Source organism: Lonchura striata, chromosome 1, assembly GCF_050655825.1.
Source record: "Lonchura striata isolate lonStrDom1 chromosome 1, ASM5065582v1, whole genome shotgun sequence".
Classification (NCBI taxonomy): Eukaryota; Metazoa; Chordata; class Aves; order Passeriformes; family Estrildidae; genus Lonchura; species Lonchura striata.
In genome coordinates, this window is record NC_140703.1 from 4,636,979 (window position 1) to 4,662,474 (window position 25,496).

At 41.5% G+C, this 25,496-nt stretch overlaps 1 protein-coding gene and 1 long non-coding RNA gene across 5 annotated transcripts in view; both read left to right on the forward strand.

Moving 5' to 3' along the window:
* Nucleotides 1-486: 486 nt before the first annotated feature.
* LOC146768570 (uncharacterized) lies at nt 487-17,516 on the forward strand. Of its 2 annotated transcripts, none has more exons than XR_014954697.1 (2): nt 487-13,663; nt 16,953-17,516. It is a non-coding gene; the product is annotated as an uncharacterized LOC146768570 (long non-coding RNA). The 2 variants fall into 2 exon arrangements; XR_014954678.1 differs by lacking the exon at nt 487-13,663 and adding an exon at nt 13,677-16,020.
* A 2,542-nt stretch (nt 17,517-20,058) lies between these two features.
* The window catches only part of NECTIN3 (nectin cell adhesion molecule 3), a 57,824-nt gene continuing 52,386 nt past the window's right edge, over nt 20,059-25,496 (forward strand). For 2 of the 3 annotated variants that reach the window (XM_085577744.1, XM_085577698.1), the window contains exon 1: nt 20,059-20,371. In XM_085577744.1, the coding sequence (XP_085433870.1) occupies nt 20,164-20,371 (208 nt within the window). In that variant the 5' untranslated portion in view covers nt 20,059-20,163. Of the gene's footprint in view, nt 20,372-23,312; nt 23,316-25,496 lie in introns of all 3 variants that reach the window. The other variant, XM_085577792.1, reaches the window with a different exon arrangement.

The window sequence follows — 25,496 nt, forward strand, 5'->3', positions numbered from 1 at the left end:
ATGAGAGGCAGGGAGGGGAGAAGGCATTTTCTGTACATTTCAATGTAGTATCATTTATTCTAGCAGAACTGTCATGCTTTATACTAAATGAGAATCTGAATTGAAGTTACTAAATTGGTATATAAACCTTAGTCAATTAAAAACAAATTTAAAAAAAACCAGACAAAACAAAAAGACACCAAAAAAAAAAAAAAAAGGACACCAAAAAACCCAAACAAACAAACAAAAAACCTAAAAAAAATCAACCTGAGCCCCTACTGATCCTGGCACTTTCTCTTTTGATATGCATTTATGTAAAACAATCATTAAAGGTTTTTATGGGAGCACATTTACTTCTGTCTCTCCAAACAATGACATTCCCATGGTAATCTTTCTTATCTTCAAAGCTTTTATCCTAGCTTTACAGGATTTTTACTTACAACAGCAATGTTCACTGAAAGCTATCAGCAGTGATATAATTCATCAGTAGATATTCCAGTAAATGCTCTTTTGGACAGTCATCTTCTAACATGAGAGGAAAGATGTAGTCAAAGGGAAAATAATATGAACCTCTCTCCTTAGATCCACATTCTGCAAATACTTGAGTACTCTCAATATTAACTGATCTACACGTGAATGTACAATACTCAGTTCCTCAGTGGAAATAATCTGCAGCTCACAGAATCAGATATCTTGTTTTAATGTTAAGGCAGCTCATGTAAATCACATGTAGCCAAAAACACTCCCTATTCAAAATTGTATGATTGATTTGAATCAAAACAACCAAGTCTTAAGCATAGGTATTCAGACAGCTGTGTCTTTTTATATGTATGTAAATATTCATTAGAATGTCCAATAGCTTCACTGGAAGATTAGTGAGATTTTACTCTGGGGTTAGCTAATAAAAATAAATTGTTGAATGAAAAAAAAAGAAAAAAAAAAGGCAAGAATAATTGTCATGGGAATTGGATAAAATACTCCTGATACAGTTCTTGGGGAACAATTCCATTCCTTCTTTCTGCAGCAATCACCTCCTGAACAGTACATTAGTCTGTGTACAATGTTATGTGTGATTTCACAGAACCTGACATCAATGTCTTGTTTCTAATTGCCAGCACCATATGATGGAAAGCATTCATTTAAAATACAAACCTATTGGAAATTATTCTTATCTCAACCTAACTATCAACAACATAGTCACAAAAGAAGTCACTTGAATTGTCAATATTTTACTTTCAATATGCCTGCATTTGTCCAGCTATAAAGCAAGTATATTCATCACTTATTAAATCACCTGAAATAAATAGATGAAGTTTGCTGGAATTAACAAATATGATATCAGGCAAACACAGATTACTTTAATGTGTATCTGAAAATATGCTTTTATTATTTTAGTGTTTATATTCTGTGAACAAAAGTATTTTCTTATTATATGTTTTATATTCAAAATTGCTATAAGTCAAGGTGATCAGAGTTCTAGCTAGCTAGCTAGCTGTTTTGAATAAAATCCTTTCACTAAGCTTTTGGTTTCTGCTTTTCTGTCCTTGTTACAACAAAGATCCTCAGATTTGAAGTAATAAAATGCCGTGCATTCCCATGGATAAAACCAGAGCTTAAAAAAGCTCAGAAAAGATTTTGCACAGTTCACATGTCAGACAAACTTGCACAGGCTCACGTTGCAGCAGAAGACAAAGATCAGGAATTCCTAGCAGTATGTACGTATGCATTCACTGAAGTTGCCTGCAATTTTCGAGTGATATTGGCACAATGTTGCTCAGAAGAAACCACAAAAATCTCCTTTACTAAGAGTCTGAGAGGACAAAAGCGAGCAAAGACAATGAGAAGCCTGCATGCAGATTCCAAAGCTGTTTCAGTCATGGGAATGCAAACATGGGTCAGTTGTGTTTTTCAGTAAGATGTAATAAAGTGACTCAGAGAGCAAGTACAAATTAGCATGGTGTTACAGTGGCATGGATACTGAAAATGTGAGAATTACATTCAAATATTACCAGGTGAATGAGAAATCTCAAGTGACATCATTATTTGCATAACTAAATGTATGTACACAATATGCAAACTCCCTCCCCCTGACTTCTAGTAGAGAAAAACTTAAAGAGGAGATTTTCTTACACTCTTTTACTTATACTTTTTCTTACATTGGGCCACTTTGTCCTTCTTTCAATCCTGTTTGCCACAGAAAGGTGATAAAGAAAATCCAGTCACAGTACACTGAATGGTGAATGTAAGTAACTTTCATCTAGCATAATTTATAATTTCATAATTTACCTAAGAGGTTTACTTTCTTTAGGTACCAGTTCTGCAACAAATATCATTCAAATGATAATCAAAAGGGGTGGGGGGCACTGTCTTTTTTTATGACTATATAAAGCTGTAGGACTGCTTCAAAACCACGGTCTGTTACAGGGTTCACATCCTAGATTTTGAATGTTTTGATTGGCTACCAAATTTATGTCTCCTAGGAAAATTTCAAAGGATGGCTCATGCTTCCTTGATGCAGGAAATATTGCCAATATTATCACTGCTGCACACTGTATAAGCTGCATTGTACATCTCTGGGGTCTCAGTGAATGGCAAAATAATAGGATTTTTTTTAATATAGAGTGCTTGAGTGGGCATTTACATTTCCTACACTTATTCTGAAGTCCTGGACACACCTGTGGTATAACTGATAGTGATGGCAGTGTAAATTACAGTCTGGATAGAATTTAATTTATCCAAGGTAGAGATCATGTTTAGTACTGATGTGGCTTCAGAGTTGTATCAATATGGCTTGAGAGGTCTGATAAATATCAAGAGTAACTCTAACACTGAAAGTCTAATGATGCAATGGCTTTTTTGCATAAGAATTACAAAAAGGAACATAAATTGCATTCTTGAAGTGCACTTCTTTCTCTAATACATAAGAACATTAAGCAGAACTAGACACTGAATTTCATTTTTCAAACCGGTCATTTTTTAAATTTTGCCACACATTTCTTCATCGTGAGAAACACAAATTAGACTTACAATTTTTACAGAGGTATTCACCATAATATTTATGACTAGAGCACTTTCCAATTTTCACTTGGCATGCCTGTGTGGAATATTGCAGTTCTGTACCATAATTACCCTGAACAGTAAGAAACATTTTTAAAAATGTTTTTATTTAAAGTGAATATCACTTAGACAATAAAGATTTTTACCTGCTATACACGAGAAGTAATGACCCAAACGAAAATAATGAAAATAAGCATCTGGGGTGATGAACGTAACATTTTAATGAACTTTGTCAAGATTCTGATTTAGATTAAAATCTAGAGTGACTACAGAATTTTTTATATATCAGTATTCTTTGTATTTTTTATTGGCCTATCTTTTAGGTTTCTGAGTAAGCACTGACGATAAATATGGATATGACGATAAATAGGATAAAATATGTTAGAGCATATTTAAGCATGGATAAGATGTTCAACCAAGACATCATTCTGAGACAGTATTTAATTAATTCTATCATGGCAACAGGAGATCATCTCTGCTTAACTTGCCACGTTTTCCAGATATGCTTATCCAAAGGACTCAAGCTGGTCATTAATGATCATAAAAAAGCCTAATGAATTAGTTACAGTCACAAATTTCAATATTCTGGTCAAACAATATTTTAGAAGTCTATGTTTCCATTAAGTCCTCTCAAATTTTCCATTGGGGTTTTAAGTTTTACTCCTTTAAAAGGTTTCCCTTCCAAGCAGCTATGCCTTCAGTTGGTTAAGTTGATGTCATAACCCTGAAGTCTTGTGAGCATCTGTGAAACATCACCATGTCTGATTGTAGTTTGGTAAGATTTCTTAATTTTGCTTCCTGTTACTGTTTTTGGTAGGTAGGTTTTTATTTTCTTCAACAGAAAGTATCTGCACTCTATCAAAATATCAAGACATATCAATGGCTGTCTCAATAATAATCTTATTTGTGGTAAAATGATGAAAACTTTCCCTCTGAAAAGTACAGAAGAGATGTTACAATAGCCAGAGGAGTCAGTTGATACTGAATCTATTGTTTGATATGGGTAAGACATTTTTATAATAACGTAACAAATGCTACATGCCTCAGATTCAGAAGCTACTCAGTGTCATGACTGAATTTTTAGTGTATGGCACTATGCTGGAAAAGAAATCAGTAGGAGGTCAGTAAAAAATTACTTTGTTTGCATGTCAGTGTGCATAGGTCTCCAAAATGTTGAGCTCTCCCAGACTATATCCTCCAGTGGAACTAAAGGCTTTGTCATGTGGATTAAAAATGTAAGGGTATGCTCTGCAAATTACTTTCCTTATGGGGTGCCAGAAAACAGAGCAAACACCATCTAGATTTCACATTTGAGATGGATGCCTCTGAAGGGAGAAAGCTTAGAGTGGAAAATGGGTTTGTAGCACCATTTTTTATAATTAGTCAAGGATAAATCTCAGAAAAGAATGCTTTTGGACATGAACTCACACACACATGTACACTTATGTCCTCATACATATGGAGAGAAGAGTAACAGCACAAAACCTTTTACCAACATCCAAATGAGCCTCTGGGTCCTTCAGAGTCTGACACCCCTGTACATGTGTCACACTAAAAGATGCATATACAAGAGCTGCATATGCACATTATGCTTGTGATTCAAGTCAGACAAAACCTCAATATGGAAAGAAGACTGATGGTATTAGAGCCTCCAAGGTTTCAACAGAGGCTGTTCCTTACTTCTTGTGTATTCCATGAAATTGTTGCTCTCAATAGCTTCCCTGTATGCTAATAGTGTTTATGTTCTTATGGGACAGCAAAAAAAAATTTAAAAAAATTAGCAATTTAAGATGAGCAGAAATAAGTAAGGAAATTCAGAACTTCCAAAGGGTAGAGCTACCATATTTCATGTCCATGTGAGAAAACAGGAGTTTCTTCTGGCAATTAGTGGTCCACTACAGAGCTGCTCAAAGATTCAGCAGTGGGACACAGATGGCAGGAAATTCTGCCCCTTCCCTTCTGCAGCTGCTCTGGTCTGGGTTGGTCACAGAGTGGTGCCAACAACTGGCACTGCAGCACACAGAAAACACAGAGCCAGCAGTGACCAGAGAGGCCTTAGTCAGAAAGGGTGCAGCATCTCTTCCCTTTGCCTTGTAAACCATAGTCCATTCCCACTTTCACACACTTCCCAATTTCCTTTTCATGCCTGTGCAGAGGACACTGAGGTTGTCTTCAGTCACATAAAATCTGCTCAGGTGCAAACTTCATACATAAATGGCTTGCAAAAATTGTGATGAATGTCGGCCCAGAATATATTCCTAAAACTTCCCTTTCTCTAATTTACATGTCTATAATGCCAATGCCTGCACCTGAGCTACTTAGTTCAGTTCTTCTAATTGCCCAAAGTTAGAAGAAAGCACTTTAAAAGGTATGTTCATCACATTGTTTTGATTGTCCACTTAGGACAAGATACACTGCACCACAAAGAAGCCCTTTCCTCTACACTGTCTTTGAAGAAAATCCAGAATGGAGATAATAAACACATTTTTCATCAGATTAATCCCTCCATGTTTTTCAAGGCAAAGAACAACTTGTAAAAGACACTTCCTCTAGCTGTCCGTAGATTCAATTGAGCCTCAGTCTTTATGTACACTCCACGTGACACTTTAATAACTTTAGCTGACTTTTTCCTATCCTGCTGTGAAATTTTTATTCTGGAGGGTTATGATGGTAGAAGAGGGGTACTCCTTTTTAAATTACTAAACCTTTTAAGAAGCTATCAACTGTTACATGACTTCCACAAAGCCATGTAATTGACCTTCAAGGGAGGTTGCCATAACCATCTGAACAGGCAATTAGCCATAATAAGCTGTGGCTGCATTGCCAAGCACTTTTAGAAGGTTTCCTAGTCACAACTGGAAGTGCTGTAGAGATGAAGTCCATGGGTGGGCAAGTGCAGATTCCCTAGCTCTGTGCTGTGCTTCTCTCCAGGAAGAAAAATCTGTCTCAGCCACTCAGAGGCTGAAACTGGATCTGTTGTGCTGCTGGGGCTCCATCCATTAATTACCCTGAGGATTAAGTTTAAGGCCTTCAGCTGACTTTGGGAATGATCCAGAGCCAAAAGAAGGAGAGTGGTATGAATTTCTCTTTTGCAAATGTCTGAAGCTAGTCAGAAGAAGGTGCTACACATTACAATATGTGAATTTATCATCTTCGTCTACATCTGCAAATTCTGTGAATTATAGTCATTCTGCATGGAGGCAAACAATGTAGGAAACATTGTTCTATTTTGTTAATTAGTCCCATGAATTTTTACTCGTATAAAATATTAGAAAGTTACACATTTGCACATGGGTATATTAATATCATTAGTTGTCTATTCTGAATGAAGCTAATTAACTTTCAGCTGAATTTTACATAGAGAGCAACCAAATTCTTTTTGTTAGCAGGAAAGCTGGGTTTGAATATTCACATTTCTGTTTGGAGTGATCTATGGGTAGTCTGGAATCCTAAACAGGGAGTATTTTGTAGAAAATAGCTGGCTGCCTGATTGAGTCAAAAAGTAGCTGCTGCTGCAGTAAATCTCTGCCACAGTTTAGCATAAAGGCATATCTAAATGGGGAAACAGAACCTTGCATTTTAGAAGCATATATGAGAAAGTGTCACAGGTGACAAAAAATGGCTATTTCACCTGGGAAGGGATATATATAAAATCAAAACATGCCATGACACTGGAATCTATGATACATTTCAAAATGAGGGGAAACCCAGCAGATTAATGTTGTTTGTACATTTCCAGCAGTCCTGCAGTCACCTTGTACTTAACATTAGCCATGAAATGACAGCAGAATCAAACTCAGTAAATATTTATTTAGCCCTAAAGTATTAAGACTAATCCCTTCTGTTTTCCCCTCTGTTGTTCTTTCACACAAATGTGAAAAAGTTGGCACATACAAACTTTAATTCACTAGTGGTAAGCTAAGGGGATATAGAGCCACTTTAACTTACAGAGGTACTTGCACAGGCAGTTACAAAATCATTGCAGCATTGCTGCAATGTAGGAGAAAAGGTTTAAACTCTGTAGGGTGGTGGCTCTTAACTGACTGGTGGATCAGAGGTTTTCTATACAAAGGCCTGAACCCCATCATTTCATCAGGAGAACTTTGTGCTGAGCATTTCTGTGCTGCAACCAGGAGCTGACAGATGCTTGGTGGGGTTTTACTGGATCAGCTTTACATCAGTTCAGAAAAAAATAAGCGAAAGAACATGGTCCAAATCCTTTTTGTCTTTTGCATCAGCGCAGCTTTTTTAATAGTTAACACTTGTACACCCTGGAGTTGTGCCATGTATCCTAACTCTTCTCTGCCCATTTTATGAGCCCTGCGTGTTCCACTTCCATGCCAAAGCTCTGAAGTTGGGGTCTGGTGTGTTCCAAACACATCTTCTGGATCTTCACTTTTGAGTGCCATGAGCTTTCTGCTTGTGTAGCTGTTCCATTCTGCTTCTTCAGCAGATCTCCACAAATTCAGGAAATGAAGCAAGCTCGTGCCTCCCCTGATATCTGTCTATGCAGGATGGCCTTAAGAAAGTTTTTCAATGAAATCTGCGGGCTCTGGATGAGCTTCTTATGGTGGCAGGTTTTTTCTGCAAAGCTACCCTGTGCATCTTTCAAAGGACAGTTTGAACTAAGCCAGGCCTATTTGCAGTGTCATTCCTTGCCCTAACATACTTCATCTCTGAGGGTCTAGTTATGCTGGCATTGTTTGAATTCACAGAATTTAAGATGGTTTCAAGAATCAAACATGGATGTAAGCAGCAGGAATACAGCTGGTAGTTATGTTGCATTCACACGTGGTCTGGACACCTTTAGCCCATTGTGTTACCTGTGAAAAATCAAATTAATTGCATTGTCACACACTTATGAGGTGGTTTTTTTTCCTTCCAAAATGTAATTGGGTTTAAACTGATATCCACACACTGGGTTATTGATGGCTACAATTATTACTAATACATCAGAGCAAATTATGATTCTATTTTGTTCAATAATTGCAATAAAAATATAGAAAAATCTTCTACATTGAAAAAGAAATGGACTTATTCTGTGTATTTTTCATTGTAATGCTGCATTTTGTTCCCAGATTATGTGCCTCTAATTATTTTGTCTTTAAAATATATAGACCACTTGCCAATAATAAAATGTTGTTTGAAAGAAGAAACCCAAAATGATTCATTAAAATATGTCAAAATAAGCAGTTGGTGATTTTAAAATGAAACATTTCAGATCTTTTTACACTGCTTCCATATTTTTTCAGCTGTAATTATTTGCCAAATTACATTCATTGATCTGAACAATTTTGGTCACTTTAAAACTGTACTTTCAGTGACTTTCACAGTAATTGAAAAAAAAATACCTCTCCTGCTGTTATAACAATAAAGGATGCAAAAATATTCTCTGCAAAATGGAGCAGGAACAATAGGCACAGTCATAACAGCTGAATAAGAAACAATATTTCTGTTTCACGAAAGTAATCCAGTAGGCATTTTCCAACCTGTCTACATTTAACAGTTGTGAGTGGTCTACAGCCATGTCTAAAAGCTTTAGCACCTCATGTAAAACATTTTTTCATCTCCCAGGCTGAGGTTCCTCTCTTGCCTGAGTTAGTCTGCATTTGAGTCTCAAGTACATACTCCTGCATCAGTAATTTAGTGACTTCTTTCTTTATCAGGGCCCACACTGTCTTCTTTGTCTAGTGAAGATGTTTAATGTAACAAACATGATTTGGCAAGTAGGGGTTTACCTATTTGAGATAACTTTTAGTCTTGGAGATTCTCACTATCAACAAAAATTCCAGCTTCTTTGAAAATGGTGTATACTCCCTTGTGAGAAAATCTGATTTTAATTCACCTACATTTTCTGATTATAACAGGAGATTTTGGTGTAATTTCCCAACTCACTGTAATCAAGTCAGATCAGATCTTCTTTACTGTTAAGATTAACACACAGGCTGAATACTACATGTGCCAGAGACATTGTTTTGGTCATACCAGGCATATAAAATAAAGCATATGCATAAGTCTTTGCAGAATCAGGTTACTTGTAAGAAAAGTTGATCTAACACATCTATTTAGATAAATACATTCATATACAGGTAGAAAGATGCAACATATGAGAATGATGACTGGGTTGCCACTAGAACTCTATTTTGTGTAGAACCCAAGAATTTTTCCTCTAGAAAACCATAAATTACTCTCTGTCTTCTACCACTGAGACCTTAAATTTTAAAAGACATACTTGTGTATTACTGATCAGGGACATATAAATATTTAATGGCATAGAGGTCTGCTCATAATACACCAAAATTAAGGACTATTGAACTTTTCCTTCTGGAAAGGATTTGTGCAGTGCATAATTTATCCTATTGTCCACACATACAGTTATGGGTACAATGTCTTCTGTTTATTGACTGAACAGAGCACCAAAATCACCTTTGTGGCCAGAGTTCTAACATCTCAGTTCTCATGCAGGGTTCACATCCTTACAAGTGAAGTTATTTATTAGTGCCTCACTCAAGTTTTCTTCCCTCATGGGTTCCTTGTGGATACAAGTTACTCCTGTGGACATTCTGATTAGACAAAAGACTAAATTTTTCAGAAAGAGAATAATCTGTCACTGGAATCCTGCCAAGGAATCCCCAGCACTGGACACTTTTAAGATTCAGCTGGGCCATCTTTTCCACACCATGCTTTTTCCAGAAAAGATTGGACCATCTGATCCTTGATGTCCCTTCCAAACCAGAATTCTATGACTCTCATTTTTGAGATTATTAATAAGAATATTATCAATCAAGTCAGTCTGACTTTGGAGAAGCTTTTTTATTCATTCGCCTTTCTGAGAATTTACGACCTTGATGGAGGTACCTCATGGGAAATGCAAGTGATACAACCAACAAACAGTGCAGCTAAAAATGTCTGTCAGGATTTAGAATGAGAATTTTAGATCAAAGTCAGCCAAGAATCCTTGGAAATTTGATAACAATTGGCTATATATTTTGTGATATCAAATCCTGAAACTTTTCTATCCTAGCAAAAATGTGCTTGGTTTCTCATTGAATATATACATGTTTTTGGGGGCTGTTGGCATTTATGCCTGAGCACCGCCTCTCCCCAAGAAGATCTGTTAGAATCACTCTGTTACTGATATAACCACAAGAATTTATGCAGTTTATTTAAACCCCATGCTAATAAAAGCATTGCACCATTATACATCTCATGACAAGCCATCCATTTCTGATATGTTTAAAAGAGTCAGACTTGGAGTGTCAGGGATTCAGGATGACCAGGACTATCTGCTAGTTCTCTTTATTTCCCTTTTTACTTACTGTGAGTTTCATTTAACTGATTGTCAGCAGAGAAGAACATAACTGATTAAAAATAATCACTAGAAATAACATCAAATAACAAGTTTTTTTGTGATCATATTATCATAAAGAGGTAAGAAATAAACTATGAGAAAAAAAAACTCCATGAAGTTCCATGCGTTGCAAAGCCATGAGGTAATGGCTTTTCTCAGATTTGTCATTCTAGGTGTCTCTGCCCATGGAAGGGAGATTGGAACTAGATGATCTGTAAGATTTTTTACAATCCAAAACTTTCTGATTCTATGATTCCATGATTCTGTGATTCCATGATTCAGTGATAAGAGGGCTAACAGCTCCCATTGTCCCAAAAGTGATTATGGCTACCATGGTGGTGTTTCACAATCAGGAGAAAAATCTGAAGAACAGGATTTGTCAGGTTGGCATGGTTTTTCATGCTCATCAAACTGTTTAGAGAGCTTAGCTGAAGTAAAAAGTGAAACGGTATAGCAGCTGATGCAAAAAGATCCTTAAACATTTGATAGACAACATACATGAGAGAAAGCATTGCTCTGGCTGAGAGAGGGAGAATTGCAACAAAGACCCCAATTTATTTTTGCCATTCTGCCTATTATACCTAGGATTACAGCAGAAAACAAAGAACTAATGGCATTGTTCCTTTCAAGTGCAAAGCGTGACTGACTGCACTTCATTCTGCTCCATCCCTTCTGCAGATTAAAGCCCACAAGTGACTACTATGTTTTCACACCAAAATATGATACATAAATAAATCACTAAATAAAACTGATCATCTGCTGCAGGACAGATGTTAACAAAACACTCGTGGTTCAGAAGTGAAATTTATACTAAAAACATTTGCAAGCGACTCTATGACTGGCAAGCATCAAAAACCAAGAGATTCATATTTAATGTTGGTGCTTTTCTCTAATTCAGATGTATTAAAAAAGAGACACCATATGCTCAGGGGTGGGAACAGGGTGGATATACCAAAGTGACATTACATAGAAACTATAATAAAATCACTGTTGAAGAATTGATCCCATATGACATGCTGCTGAATGTGCCTGGATGTAAAGCAACTGACAAAACAGAAATAATTAAATATATAATTAGGCCTTAAAACTTGCTGTTGAAGAATAGTACTGAGGATGTAACTAATTTCACGAGGCATTAGCAGGTGTGAGTTTGTGGGCAGGAGAAATATGTTTTACAGCCTGTGTTTCTCAAGGTATTTGCATCTACATGTCACTTAGAGTGAGTTTTCTTTTAATTGGGTTCCTCTCATTCCTAAAGTCACATAGGAGTGTGTTCTACCAGTCAAGCCTCTATTCCTCCCGGATCATATCTTACAAAGGATGACATTAGAAGAATGTCAGGTGTTTCAGTTACTGTACACCTCATGAAGTATATTCCTTTAAATTGATATATTTCATGTAAGTTGGAAAGAGGACTTTTGTATTTCTGTTACAGGATAGGCTGATTTGGATTACTTAATCCTTTCTGAATGGATTACTATAAATTAAAGGACAAAAACCTCAGGCCTCATGAACCCTTAAATAAGGTGTAGGTGTACCCTTACTCCACCCTCCACCCCCACCAGCTAAAATATTAAAAATCCAAACCTCATTTTTTCAGAATCTGAAAACATTTGTGAATTTGGGACAGCTTCCAGAAACTTGCAGAATGTCTCATTCTGGAGGACTGCAACAAGGAAACAGTAAATATTTCTGAAATGAAACACTGATACTTCACATTTAAATTATGCTTTTGTTTAAAAACTGACCTAATTTGAAGGGGTCAGCAATGTTATAAAAGCCAAACAATTGAGCAACTTTTTTTTTGGCACAACTGAAATTACATTTTTCCCTGGATGACCGAATAAAAAAAATCCACTATTATGTGCTATTAATCTACTCAGATTTTGAGCTTGTTACATAACAATTTTGATCAGGAGGTGATTTCTTCATAAAATAGTTACATAATTGCAATTTAAGTGTAGTTATTATTAATAAAGGAACCTTTTTTTCATTACAGGCATAATGCTTTTTGCTTCCTCATAATTGCAGCTTTCTCTGGTATATGGGAATATTTAAAGAGGTGCAAGATATTTACATAGATTAAGACTCCAGCCTCAGCAATGCCTTTGTGTGTACCAGTGTTGCTTCTCTTGTCAAGACTCACCTTGGGAAAGATCTCAGGTTAAAACAGAGTTTTTGAGGTTTCTGGTCTGCCTATAACAGTGTCTATTAAAAAGATGCATAGAAATGAAGCATTCTTTGTGCACAGAGACTTGTTTTTAAAGTTTCATAAGGTTCCTTCAGGTTTTTGTTTTTTTTTTTTTCTGAAAGAATCAAAAAGTGTGTAGGTGCATTCTGGGCTACCCTTTTCACACTGAAACTAGAAGGGGAAATTCAGAATTCAATTACATATGTAAAAGCATAAAAGTAAAGTGTAAAAGTTGTCTAAAATTAATATGTGCTCCTCTTTGCCACTCAGAGTTTTAAAATACTTGATCTGTGATCTGTGCTCAAAAATCATTCAGAGACTAAAACCTTCACTTCGTTTCAGGCCAACATCAATTTTTGTAGATAAAAATGGCAGAACAGAAAATGCAATGTGCACAGGCTTCATACAGTAGAAACCTACAGGTATAACAATGTGACCTTTTATTACTGAACCATGCTATGTTTCAATTTTATGCTGGTTTTTGAATTGACAGAAGATGGTTTGAAGAATCAAACACGGATGTAAGCAGCAGGAATACAGCATGTTACTACAGTTATCTTGTGAGTTTACCTTGATGCATCTTTCATACACTACATCTGCAAGCTGTATCCCTAAAGCACAGCCAGGCATAACCTTTGGGTTCATGCACTCTACTCATCACGCAGTGGGAAACCTGCTGCATTTAACTACCAATCCACAGAGGAAAAGACGAGGCAAAAGAAAAAAAAAACAAAGTTTACACATTTTTTAGTACTTAAATCCTTGCCAAGATGTGCTCATTTCTAAGGGTAAGAATAAGCATTCTCAAGAAAAATGAAAAGACTAAAGGAGGAGCAGTTGAGAAGATGAAGAGAGTAAGTCTAAAAAGAAAAAAGAGCAAGCTCCTCCAGGGAATTCTAAACCTGCTTCTACTCCCATAATTAAGTGAAGCTAGTGAAACAGTGCAGATACTAAAAATGAATAAATGTTTGCATTAAAATGAATGTTAAAACTCTCTTTTCCTTTTCCTTGAATCAGGAACCAACCTCCTGCAGGGGCTGAGATCATGTCAGTGAATTAGCGAAATGAAAATATCATTGCAAAATGTAAGTATGCACTATAAAATTGTGACCTCATTGAGATATATATTTCTTTTTTGGAAGTCATCTTTCTTCTTTTAGACACTTAAGAAAAGAAGACTGATTTTGGCTATCTCTAGCTGTGAGAGAATCCTCTGTAACATAGCAATTATCCTCCTACAGAGCTGGACCAGGACCATCTTGGATAATCATCCCTCCTCCACCACTATACCACAGGGTCTGGATGAAGCAGGTCAGGGTCTCTCCCTGGTGCAAGGAAGTCAGCCAGGCTGTGCAGGTGTGCCTGGAGGTGTGTTTGGCCACTGGAGAGACCAATGCCAAGGGCAGGGAACTGCCCTGTAGGGATGTCCAACTTGCAGCAAGCAGACTGGCAACAACCTCAGTTCTGGCTAATAGTTTTAGCCAGGGAGCAGCCCCAGGGTGAGTGACATCACTTAGCATCCTCCCTCTCTGCACCAGCTACTCCCCAGCTACAGACCAGGGCATGGTCCTTTGGGTTTCTTCTCTTCTTTCTAGCTTCTAACCACACAGCTGCTTTTAAAATGTCATGGTACCGTAACAAGCCTTCACTCACTTGTTCTCTTTTTCATCTCTTCTCCACCCGTTCCCTTCACTTTTCTCCTTCTTGCCTTCCTGCGTTCTTGCTGCTCATCTCAGATATATAATGCTTGTGCCTAGAAAGGCTGTAGTTTTAGAAAAAAGTATGCAAATTGTGCATCTGTCGAAACATTTTGTATTTATTAGTGTAAAATATCACACTTAAAAATGCAAATAAATAGTTAAAGAAGAAGAAAAGCAAGAAAACAAGCATACAGAAGGAGAGCAAGAGACTACAGTAAAGGGAAACAGAACAGAAAGAAAACAGGGAAGCATTGTATTGCAAATATGCTTCTGCGAGGAACCCTGAAGTTTTCTGTTCTCTTTGCCAATGAGGTAAGTGGAGACAGATCTAACTGGAAAATCTACCATTTCCTCACCTATTATTTTTTGTCTGCCAGAAATGTACAAGGAATTTACTAAGCTGGTTGTGAGTTTTAAATCTCTTGGCTGAGACAACAGGAATCACAGTTGTACTGCAGATTGGATGATATGTACTCCTGATCATGGGTGTGAAACACAATGCTGGAGAGTGATTGTTGTCAGTAACTGCATTACTCTTTTGTGACAAAAAGCCTGAGGTCTGGAACTTTTCTGGGCTTGACCACTCTGTGAGCAAGAGAACCAATTTTTTAGTTGTACTTTGCAATGCAGAAGGAGTCAGACACTCATATTTCTCCTTAAAGGGATAGTCCTTAATTGAAACAAGATTTAAGTGTGTCATCTTTAATAGGACTGGTAGATATATTTTAAAAATACAATATACCATGCAACTGTATGTATATTATTCTTGGCTAAGCTTGTTTATGATTTAAATCAAAATATTATGATAGACATTTTATGAGGTGACAACACAGATTGTTTTTCATTATACTGTATGCAAAGAGTGGGAAACAAGAATAATCCATCTTTATAATATATTCCTAATTGTAATCATTTTTGCATAACAGACATGGTTATAGAGCATCCTTCCCCCAAAATTTCCTCAGTGTATCCAACAGTACTAAAAACACACTCTGCTAGTGGTAAGGCAAACTGTGTGCTGTGGGGTGTTGTGTGAGCCCTTCCCAAACACATCCATGGAGGATCAGCGCAAGGAGTCCACCACTGGGTCAGGAAATTCATGCACATAAATATGCAGACCATGTCCTTTGGTCTTGCTGGCCCTGCTGTCAGTCACGCCTGCTGCAGCCTGCAGAGATGCTTTAACATTGCTTTCTAGACAAGGAATTGGACAGGCACCTTTCTCCATAGAGCACAGAAAACAATTCCTCAGGCAGCAGTTTTGCTGAGGCACACCCAGAGACAATTGCTCCCACTTCAGCTGGAGGGACGATGCAGAAGCACAACCACCTGTTAGCAAATCACAGAAACTCCGTGCACTAACAGGCTAAATACCTCACCCAGCTGGAAGCACATGGAGAAAAAAAGAGGCAGGTTTTGTTTGGGGTTGGTTTGGTGCGGTTTTATTTTAAAGGGTCATAACGGGTGGTGGTGGTGCGCAAGCATCGCCAGGGAGGCCCCGTCCCATCCATTGGAATGGAGGCGAGAGAGTGTTGAGAAAAGCACATTGTTCTGCCACAAATCTATTTGCCCATTCTCACTGGAGTGAATAGCCCTTCATTCCACTGGGAATTTGTGCCGTCACTTCAAATGTTATGCATATAAGTTAATTTCACACTGCTTCAGGACTTTGTTTTCAAACTACCAAAAGGGTTAAGAACTGAGAAGGAAACACTTGCCAAACTCCCCAGTCTAAACTAAGGGTAAGGGATTTTTTTTTTTTTTCATGGGGGAAGGACAAGTGGGTGGACAATGGCCAGAAAGAGAGGGAAATAGGGACTGGAAATAAAGTACAGTCTTTTGTATTTCTACAGCTCAAAGATGCTTTTTAACAGGACTGCTGCCAACTGTAGAACAGCATCTTTTTATGGACAAAATATGCCAGTGACAACGGATTCACAAGAACTGAGCCAGTGTGTCCTATACGCATTTATTTCATATTATGCAAGATTAATTGTTTGGAGCATCATGCCTTCAGGAGTGTTCTAAACATTGAGGAGCCAAATTTAGACTTGATATCATGAAGTCAAATTTCCTTTTGTACCACAAAGTCCCCAGGATGCCTGATTACAACAGTGCTGAATCTGGCACTGGAAGATGTTACCTACAGACTGGGCACAGTTCTGCTTAAATATGACAAATTGCATTTGCTTCCTTAGCCTGCATGTATCGATGTACATAATTTGGTGCTAGACCTTCAAAACATTTTATTTTAAACGGACTTAATGCTTTTTGTTGTTTTGGAATAGAAGGAATAAAAATATAGCAGATGGCAATTTGAATATACTTGTCACACACAGGATTTTAAGGTTGCACTCTCAATTACACTACGGCCCCATTATATTTCCTGCCCATCCTAGGAATGCCTTAAACTTGGTGTAAATGTAATTATGAAATGTAATTTGTTTTGACTGCTAACTATAAAATGGGATTTATCTGTATAGGACTCATCTATACAGGGAAATAGAATAATTAAACCCAATTAAAATATCTACCTGGGATGTTACATCAGCAAAGCTATAGCAGTATAAATTATTCTGCTACAATTATGCTCATTAGTTTTCCCGGGTAAAAAGGTTCTTATCATAAATAAAAATGGGTCTCTAATGATTAATTCAGTATTATATTTATCCAGGTTTATTGGCATGGGGGAATACATTGGTTACCATGGAATCAAAACGGAGAATCTAACAGCAGAGTAAAGGACCAGGCATCAAAAGTATCAGCAGAGTGAGAAACCCTCTTTTAAACAAAAAGGTTTGCCATATGAACATGACTGTGTACCTTTGGACAGCATCCTGTGCACCACCCAAGCGACTCCACATCCCTGCTGCACATTGGAACGTGCTGTATTGTGGTTTATACCTTGTGTTATTTCTGCAATGCTTTGTTCCTGTACACCCTATTTTCCCCAATGGTCTTACCCTTAACTGCCCCTTTTCTTACATGTTAATCCCCTTCCCCCTCTGGAGTCAATCAGCAGAAAAGTACTGAATCATTCCCTGGTACCTTCTCCATCACTCGACTCCCCATCCCACCTATCTAGAACCTTCCACATGGGCGTGGAGTGATTGGGTGTGGGATCCCTCCTGCCTGCCTTCCCCATCGGGTATCCTTCTGTCTCCCCTGAAATCCCTCATTGGTCTTGGGGTGATCCCCTCCCTCGTCTCCTCCTCGGTTTATAAACTGTTGCTCCCTACCCCTTGGGGCTCTTGTCTCGTTGCTCTGCTAAGGTTCACGGTTCCTCAGGAGCATTCAATAAACCTTGGAAGAGAGTCAGCCTGTTTCCTTCCACGGTAGTCACCAGCCTCTCCTCCCACCAGGGTCAACAGCGTATGACCTGGAGATGCTGTCCAAATTCTGTCAGAACACAGGAGAGTGTCCCCTGCTGCTAGCTGAGGATTAGGCTGATAAAATTACATTTCATAAAACCTGAAGTCCTTTCAGTTATATTGGTTTTCATAGCAAAATGTTGAGGAATGTCCAACATCTATCATAGCCAGCAATTTGCTTGTAGTAATCCGTTGCCTGAATACTGTTTGTTTCACAGTTACAAATTACTGAGGCCAGTTAATTGGCAAGTAGTGTGGCTGGAGATGGAATGAAAGCTCTATTGTGAGCATCTGATGAACTTAGCCATACATATTTTTGTGAGAAACTGCTCTTCATGTCCACTGTTGAAAGAAAGCAAATATTTTGGGGAATATGTGGTACTTACGTGAAATCTGCTAGCCACAGATATTTCAGCAGCAAGTATGGTATTTATAGCTATTCAGGTTTTGCAAGTATAGTGCATCTGAAATGAAAAGACTGTAAAGAGGCAAGACTCTCAAGCCACTTCTTTTAAGGTACCTGTATTTTGCTGCTGAAAATCACATCCAGGATACATAATGGGATACTTCCATTGACACCACACCCACAAAACCGACAATCAGCGCAAAGAAACAGTATTTCTTAGAAAAGTCACCTTTAGTTTAGTGACCTGGTTACAGACTGCTCTAATTCTCAGACAGCCCTTAGGGGGACTCCGGGGACCTTGGGCAGAGGCGTGAATTCCCTCTTCACCTCGAGCGGCCACTTTGCCCTGACAATACTCGAGCATTGGTGGCTGGGGCACCATCGCTCCCTGTGGGGCAGCTCTGCCCTCGTCAGCGGCAGCGTTTCCCGGAGCAAAGCCAAGAAATCCCTGCAGGCATCAGCGCGACAGAAACGCTGCCCGCTGCCCCCGGGCCCCTGCTGCACAGGGCCGTATTTGGTATTCCTCGGTCAGCCCCGCACAGGGCTCGCTGTGCTCCCAGATGGTTTCAGACCTTCGGATCCTGCCGCCTCCGGCGGGCTCGGCACCGCCGCGGAGCCGAGCGCTCCACGCTCCCCGAGTCCGCCCAGATGCCGCCGGGACACGGGGCCGGTGCCCGGCACACACCGCCGGGACACGGAGCCGGTGCCCGGCTCACACGCCCGGCTCACACCGCCGGGACACGGGGCCGGTGCCCGGCTCACACCGCCGGGACACGGGGCCGGTGCCCGGCACACACCGCCCGGACACGGTGCCGGTGCCCGGCTCACACCGCCGGGACACGGGGCCGGTGCCCGGCTCACACCGCCCGGGACACGGGGCCGGTGCCCGGCTCACACCGCCCGGACACGGGGCCGGTGCCCGGCTCACACCGCCCGGGACACGGGGCCGGTGCCCGGCTCACACCGCCCGGGACACGGGGCCGGTGCCCGGCTCACACTGCCCGGCTCACACCGCCCGGACACGGGGCCGGTGCCCGGCTCACACCGCCGGGACACGGGGCCGGTGCCCGGCTCACACCGCCGGGACACGGGGCCGGTGCCCGGCTCACGCCGCCCGGACACGGGGCCGGTGCCCGGCTCACGCCGCCCGGACACGGTGCCGGTGCCCGGCTCACACCGCCGGGACACGGTGCCGGTGCCCGGCTCACACTGCCCGGCTCACACCGCCGGGACACGGTGCCGGTGCCCGGCTCACACCGCCGGGACACGGTGCCGGTGCCCGGCTCACACTGCCCGGCTCACACCGCCGGGACACGGGGCCGGTGCCCGGCTCACACCGCCCGGCACACACCGCCCGAGTCTCTGCCAAGGGCAGCGCAAGCGACGCCAGGACAGCGCCGGAGAACTTTATTGTTGGCAAAACCAGCGGGCACGGGCTGCGCGCCCGCGGCCGCAGCGCGGGGTTCCAGCCCGGCGGCCGAAACCGGCCCGGCTCCCCGGGACATCCCGGCTCTCGGGAATGCCCTCGCCCGGCGTCCGGCGGAGAGGGCTGTGGCCGCTCCCCGCCCGGGCGAGCGCTGCTAGCCGATGCCCAGCTGGCGGGGCCGGCCGAGCCCGAGGGGCGGCGGCAGCACGGGCCGCGGGCGCAGAGTCCGGCCGGGCGGGCGCCGCCGGCCGCGCTCAGGCGGCGGCGGGAGGGGCGGGGCGGGGCGGGACGTACCAACAGCCCCCCGGGGGAGGGCGCCGTGACGCCCCCTCCCACGCGGCGCCCCCGAGACCAACGGGAACCCCCCGCGACGCGCGGAGCGCGTCCGCGAGTCCCGCAAAGCGGGGCGGGATAGGAGGGGGCGAGGCGACTGGTCCCGGGGCGGGGGGGGGGGAGGTGGTGGGGGTCGCGGTGGAGGCGCCTGGCACACGCGTCCCGCCTTCCCCCGACCCCCCCCCCTGCGGCGGGTGGTGCGGCCCGCTCTGAGAGGGCGGGAGCGGCGCGCCCCGCCCCGCTCAGTGACACAGGCTCCGTGTGGGGAGGCGCCGGCGGCGCGGGCAGCGGGACCGGGAGGGACCGGCCGGGCTTCGTAGCGGCGGCGGCTGCGAGCCGAGTGCGAAGCATGGCAGGGGCTGGAGCCGCTGCGGAGGCTGCTGCTGGTTTCCCTCCTTCGCCGCCTCCTCCCGCCCGCCGGGAACTTTTCGTAGCGGCTGGTGGCGGTGCCTCCCCCCGGTGGTGGCAGAGGCGGCGGCGGCGGCTGCTGCGTTCGGCGCTGCCTCCTGGGCCGGGGCTGGGGCTCCTGGGGCTGGTTTTCTCTCATTTCTGCTGCAGTAAGTGGAACTTTTACCCTTGGCGGACGGGTGAGGGGGCGGGTGGAGGAAGAGGAGGAGAGAAACCCGAGCCCCGGCAGCGCCGGGGGACGCGGCCGAGTTGAGGGAAACTTTGTGCGGCGGCCGGCGGCGGGGAGGGGCGGCGGGGGGAACCGGGCCGGCCGGGGCCGGGACGGTGGCGGAGGGAGGGATGCGAGGCGGGTCCGAGCCGGAGCCCGCTCCGCGGAGAGCTATGGACTCCTTCCTCCGGGAACATCCGCTGCGGGTGTCCCGGGAGGCCAAGCTTCCCTGGCACTCGGCTGCGGTGGCCGCGGCCCGGGTGGGGCAGCAGGGAAAGTTTATTGTTCGCGGCTGGGGCTTCCCCCGGCGGACGGCAGGTTATCCGCTGTAATTCCCGTGCTGGGCGGCGGGGTTTCGCTTGTTTGCGGGAATTCACGGGCACTCCCCCCACCCCTCTCCTTTAGGAAGGACAGAAGGGTCTTGGTGTTTTATGCGGGGGAGGGATGGTACGCGCTCTGCCTCAGGCGGTGTGGGCTTGTGTCGTTGTTCCCTCTCAGAGCGAAACCCGTGCTGGTTTCGGTGTCGGGTCGCTGGCCGCTGCCGAGGTGGGATCGTGTGCTCGCTGTACATCTCCCGCATCCTGAGCAGCGGCTGCCGCGGGCACTGCGCTGCGGGCTCGGCGTGACCGCCCGCAGGAAAATGCCAGCACCTACTCCCCCTTCCCCTGGATCTTCCTGCGAGGAACAAACAAGCGTAGCAGTTGGAAACTGAGCAGGAATTTATTTATTTATTTATTTATTTGTGCTGTGCTGCATGCGGCGTAGTGTGCCTAGTGTCTTTTTTTTTTTTTACAGCAGTGGAAGAGGAGAGGAGATAAAAGTAGACTTGGGCAAGAGCAAATCGAAAACCCTCTTGCTGCCGTTGTATTCCCAATGCAGTAATGAATAGTTGGCAAGGATATTTTATTATAGGAGACGCTGTGTCCCTTCCCTCTTTAATGAAGGAAGAACAAGTTAAAGGAGGTAGTCTCTGGAGGTTCGTGTGATAAAAATACCCAGGAACGAGCAAGACATGCCGCCGTAAAACACTTGTGTAGTATCTGAGAAATGCTTTCTCTGGGAGGGAGTTGAGGCGCTGTAGGATTGTGCTCGTGCATGTAATAGTCTCCCCCCTCTGGCAATGATGTACCTTTCAAAAAAGATTATTGTTACTAAGTTTGTAAATATTGAGAAGGCATCGCGTTTCAACCTTAAAGGCTTGAAGACTTAGTTTTCATATGGTTGGCAAACTTTTTCCACTGGCGCTTTTCTCCCCTCCCTTTGTTCAGGGTTATTTCTGCTCTTTTGCGATTAAAAAATTGAAGTTGCAGACTTGACATAACCTTGACAAGCTATTTTTACATCTAAATGTGAAGTTAATAGTAACAATGAAGCTAAGAGCATCCGTGCCTAGTGTCATACAGCGACTCAACCATTTTAGTCTTGATGAGTGTAATTTGGGTTGTCAGTCTTCCCGGATTCTTCTTTTTGCATAAGTGAGCTTGACTGATAACACTTCAGAACATCCGGCAGGAGTGGCAATGTTGTGTTGAAATAATTTTGTTCTTCGAGCACTAAGTTTTGAAGTATAATCTCTGGATAAAAAGGAAAACTTGAAAAACTGCTACAGACTTTTGGACTTGGAGGTAATCAGCAGGGGAAGAGTTTTTTTGTCGATATCGTAGGTTTTAGTTTTCTTTTCACCTTGAAATTTCCCACAGTTGTTTTCATTGTTTCTGTAACTGTAACATGTGACTATGAAGGAATAATATTATTACTGTGGCTCTTAAGAGTGCTCCTAAATATATTTTAAGTATGTTTACGTGTTGATGGCGTCCAAAACTGCTTATTACTTTTGGTTGCCTTTTGTCTTGCTACTCGGCCAATTCTGATAATGCTAGCAAAAGGATGATTTGTAAATGGTACCACAAAAGATCCCAACCCTAAAAGAATAAAGTTGCTACAAAACCAAATAAATTTTTATCCAGTCATTTCGATTGACAGTTAGAATTGATGATTTATTGGAGCTATAATTCCCCAGAGACATATTGCCAAAAACCTCTCAACACTCACACTAAAAAACTGAAGTGGGAAAGAGAAAATATATCAAGAATCTGAAATAACAGCAGCTTTTCTATTTCGGAAGAAATACAGACCTGCTTTAATAAATGCTGCTTCTTTTACAAAAGCAAGAACTGCTGGCTTCAGGTTATATGTACGAGTATTCTTCCACTTGCCTGTCAAACAGTGCACGATACAACGAAGTGCATACTGAAGTTACATGATCAAACTAATACAACCTTGAGCTAGGGGACATGTATGGCATCCATAAGAGTCATCATCACAGCCTTTAATCTATAAAGTAGCTTACTTTGAATCACAGCAAATACTTTTCAGCTGTGCTGTAAATGAGGACCTGTGTGCTACTAAATAACGAATTCCTCATCATTCCTGTGCCTCGTTTCTTCACTGTGCACACAGTGAAAAATGTTTTGAAATTTTAATTTAAGCATGAATTAAAAATAAGCAGAACTGTAAAATGAGTTGAATAGAAGGATGTTCAAGATGCATTTTGCAGATATTTTGTTGAAGAAATAATTTTATTTATTCAATTTAAATTGCTGGTTATGTTAAGCTTCTCAGTAAGGCTAGACAAAGAAGTACACATATGTCTTCTAAGATCCCAATGAATTTTTTTTTTCTTACAGGAGCCTGGAATACAGAACTCCAGACTGGTAGTAGAACTGGAAGGATTGTGTTATAAAGGTGGAGATGATATAAGAGTGCAAAAATAATAAATGAAAACAAAATCTCCAAGTAATTATTGATAAGAACAATGTGACTAGAAACATTTTTACTGATTTTTCAGGTGAAGTCATGGCAAATGAGAATGTCAAGCAAAGCAGGTTACCATCTTGGAAATGAGAAGGTGTAGTAGAGTGATCAGAAGGACAACAGAATTTGGTTTTTCCTCATTTTATGTTAATAGTTTAGAAATCTGTGTCTAAATATGCATTTATTTTTTGAAAATGGTATGGAAATAAATGTCCATTTGAACAGGTGTTTGCTGAAGCAATATGACAGCAGTGAAGGAATAGGAATGCTGTAGAAGTATTTGAGAAGTTGGAATGAAATAGTGGTGAACCATGAAGTAGGTTGGGCAGTGTATGAAGCTGCTGTGTGAAGAAACAGAGCAGCTGCACTGGTAAGAATAACAGATTGGAGAGTTTGAAACTGGATCGATTGATAACTAACAAAAAAATTTTAAAAGTTGCCAGAAGTTTGTCCAGCCTGTACTTGAGGGTAACTTGTTGGAATGTTGTACTTTTGAAAGGATTCTTAGCTGTTTCATTGTGATAAGTTTGTTATTTTCAATGTTATTGTTACACTGTGGTGCTTTTGGTGTGCAAGAACTCCCATATATATGGAAATGAAGTGCAATGTTACTTGAGTTAGAGTCTGAACACTTTTGAGTATCATAGAAGAATTGTGATGGTTGTTTAGTCACTTGTGCTGCATAAAAGTTGAACATTAACTTGATTTCAACAGTGTTTCTCTCTTGCCTTAAAGAACTTAAATCTTATGTCATGGGATATATGTACTGTTTGATAGTGAAAAAAGATACCTCTAGCAGGATTTACTTTTTGTGAGTTTAGATAGTTAAGTATCCTGTTTAAAAATATGGCCAAATTTAGGTTGTTTTCTTTCTGATCCCTTTTATGTAGTATTGCTGACAGGGTTGATACTGAGAAATAAAGGAAACAAACAGTAGCAGGAGAAGCAAAAATATGTGAACTTTATAGACCACCGGTACCAGTTGATTACCCTTCAGGTGCTGGTAGCAGAGTTTTTAAGGCAGGCACAATCTGATGTAAATTGCATCTGTGTGAGAAGGGAAAAGGAGTTGGGGAGTGTGTTGCTTCAGAAGGCAGTGTGTGGGGCTAGTGAGTGGAGCATTTGTGGAGCTCAAAGGAAAAATAAGCTGGAAGCTCTAGAATCAAAAGTCCAAATTTTAATCTGTAGAAACCAAATCTAGAGTGAAAGAAATTAAGAGAAAAAGAAAACCTGGTACACAGAAGATAATCTTGCTAAGTGCCAGATAGTTGCAGTGCTGTTGGTAAATGTCCATTTTCAGTGTTATCTGTTGAAGAGCAATAAACTGCATCTGGTGTTACACCAGCCTGTTGCTGTGGAGGTGGCCTGCCCTGCTGCTGCATGACTGAATTCAGCTTTGTCCAAACAGCTCTTTATCAGAAGGTACAGCTGTAGACTGCTTGGATATGTGTGCAAAAAAATGAGAGTGCTGAGATTGTGTGTTGTCTGCTTGCTCTGGAGCCCCTGTACTCTGCCTCTTAAAGATGGCTCTGTGATGACAGATTACTTTGCTATTTGTGTTTGTACTTCTTGTTTCCAGCGTTGAATGAATGTGTTGTATTGGATGAGCATAATTGAACTTTGGTTGGTTGATTTTATTTGCCCTGATGACTCCTGTTTTGATTGGTATGTGGATTGTTATGCAGAAGTCTCTGTCAGGAATTTTCTAAGGCAACTGATAGTTGGAAGTGAGTGACCAGATTTGCTAAGTGAAAAATAGGTGCAATTATTTAATTATTATTACTTTGTTATGCCACATGTTCTTGGGTTTTGTGGTTGTTAAAAGGTGGAGGTATAAAAGGTCTTTAAATGTGCCTTTAACCAAAACTCTTTTGTGTTTCTGTGGTTTGGTTTTGGTAGGGTTACCTGTCTAAAACAAGATTTTTAAGCAGTACTTATTTGGAGGGTAGTTGTATTCCATGCATTAGAGTTTATAGGTGTCTGAAATGTAGTAATATATTTTTATTGGGAGGATGGAGATGATGAGTTTTTGATTAGGCATGAAATGGGTTGATCAAGCTTTCTTGTTAAAGGTAAAGGGGTCATGAGTATTATTCTTTATTCCTGGTTAGAAAGCAGAAGGATTGCCTAGAAAATAGTGTAATCTGTGGGGAGTATGGGGAGAAATCGCAAGAAAAGCTAAGAAAGAAAAGGTGGGAATAGCTGAATGTGGAAAAAATGCAAGAAAATATATGAGAAGCAAATAAAGAGTG